The following is a 2385-nucleotide window of genomic DNA, read 5'->3' on the forward strand; positions in this document are numbered from 1 at the left end:
TCACGACTGGTGGCTTCACGACTGGGGGCTTCACGACTGGTGGCTTCACGACTGGGGGCTTCACGACTGGTGGCTTCACGACTGGGGGCTTCACGACTGGTGGCTTCACGACTGGGGGCTTCACGACTGGTGGCTTCACGACTGGGGGCTTCACGACTGGTGGCTTCACGACTGGGGGCTTATATACCGGGGGCTTCACGACTGGTGGCTTGTACACCGGGGGCTTCACGACTGGTGGTTTGTACACTGGAGGCTTCTCGACTGGGGGCTTGTATATTGGGGGCTTCTCAACTGGCGGCTTATAAACGGGTGGTTTCTCAATGGGAGGTTTGTACTCAGGAGGCTTTTCATAGTTCGCAAGCCCTTGAGGAGAGAGGGTGAGAGCTGCAAGGAGCAATAGGAAGGAGGGTAAGTAAGCCATGTTTGTGACTCTTGTGTTTTAGCAAAGCACTAATGATCTACTTTTATACTAGTAAGGAGGTGTCTGTTTCTACCAAGGATTTGGATTTCTTTATAGATTTAAATGATTTTCTTAAAGCTTTATACTTTTTTTATAACTCACGTCTGTAGCTACTTGTAATTTAATCACTTGAAAGAAAAAAAAATTGACAGAATTTAGATGTCTCAATATGAGATTAAAGTTCTTTTCGAAGTGAGAATATTTGTAAAGATAGAAAGTAACAAGTGTATTAGAGTTAATGTTTTAAGGTTTTGGGTCAAATTTTGGTATGAAATTTATTTATATGTGTCATTCACTTAGCCTAAGAGAAGAATAATTTAGTTCATGGATAAAGATCTCATAACAAGTTGTATCAGAGTCGATGATTCAACAACTCAATTGAATATTGAAGCGGCTAATGATTGATAGATCTACGTGTGATTTGTGTATCACGATAGGACAATGTGGCAATATGGTGTGTTCTGATGATGTTAAGACAAGCCTACAACAACTATGCAATTTGATATAGAATCTAGTAGTAGCTTATCCAATATTCTAATGAGAAATAACATACACTTAAGATAGATGTTGGGTATGTCAAAGTGTGAAAGGTAAAAGCGAATGAGTTGAAAAACATATGAATAAATGATTTGATATCTTAAGATTTTAGGTAAAAACATATTGTTATATTTATATTTTTCTTTCACTTACCTTCTCATATAAAACAATTTAGCTTATTAGTGAAGATTTCTCACAAGTATAATCCACACATGATCAAATAAAAATACATAAATTAAAAATCTTAACTCGTTAAACAGCTAAGCTGTAAGGAGAGGGTCATTTTTACCCTCACCATCCAATCAATCGATATTTGTTTGGTAAGCGGTGTATAAAAAGTCAAAGGTTGGTGCGAGTTATTCAACAATGATACAAATAATTGTCCTTATATAAGTAGTAAGTAGCAGCGTAGAAAATTATGCGAAAAAAGACAAAGGACAAGATCACTGTATGCCACTACGAATCTTATCTTTTGACGCACCGACAGTAACTTTTATATTGAGAAAAAAAGTTTTTGATATTGTTTACGGTGTGTGATTATTGATTTTCAATTATCATTAATTTTTAAATAAAATTAATATAAGTGAATTATGAATAATTTATTATTTATATTCAATTTTTTATGTGAATACATAGATATTATTTTCTTTATATTTATTTATTATTTGTATATAAATGTTTACACTTAGTACATATATATTATATTCTTTATATTTTCTACATGGACTAAAATTGTCCTTTGAATTGAGAGCAAAAATTCCATAGTTTCGCACTCTATTATATGTTAAAGTTTATTGGAATCATAGATTGAAAACGTTGGTCATTCCCTTGAAAAGGCTTAAAGATGATGGCCAAAACCAAGTCTCGTGACAATAATTCACACTAAATTGTGTACTCAAACCGCCCATGTATTTCCTACCTTCTTTTGGTGGGATTCTATAATTGAATAATGCAATATTTTTACTTAATAAGGAAAACTAAACAAAACCCAAGTGTTATTTTGTCGGTGCTTATAGTAGGTGCTGTTTGTTATTAGAAAACACCATATTGAAAAGTATAATTGGATTTCTAGCATATTCAAACAATCAAACTTGTACTTATGTGACATGAGTTGAATTTTTTTACCTATTTTTGTTGGCATGTTTTTATATGCTATAACTCACTCATATTAATTGTTCCTATGGTTTGGAACTGGGATTACATGTTGTGGATATGCCATCCACTTGTAGCGATTTACTTTCATTTGAGTGTACTGGTGTGTTTATCCCCATAATGTCTTAGTGTAGTTCTGTTGGGGTTTTACCCCTACTAATTACCAAAAAAAATCATCAATTAACAACTCATATTGCCTTCTGAGAGTTTGTAATTTTACCTTCTTTATCTTGTCT

The 2385-nt window shown here is 34.1% G+C and overlaps 1 protein-coding gene across 1 annotated transcript in view; it reads right to left on the bottom strand.

Annotated features, from left to right (window-relative positions):
- The window catches only part of LOC109352157 (repetitive proline-rich cell wall protein 1-like), a 925-nt gene extending 462 nt beyond the window's left edge, over positions 1–463 (bottom strand). Inside the window, exon 1 of the mRNA XM_019594011.1 lies at positions 5–463. Coding sequence (XP_019449556.1) covers positions 5–421 — 417 coding nt within the window. The 5' untranslated portion in view covers positions 422–463. The remainder of the gene's footprint in view (positions 1–4) is intronic.

The sequence above is a fragment of the Lupinus angustifolius genome, chromosome LG07 (genome assembly GCF_001865875.1).
Source record: "Lupinus angustifolius cultivar Tanjil chromosome LG07, LupAngTanjil_v1.0, whole genome shotgun sequence".
NCBI classification, from domain to species: domain Eukaryota; kingdom Viridiplantae; phylum Streptophyta; class Magnoliopsida; order Fabales; family Fabaceae; genus Lupinus; species Lupinus angustifolius.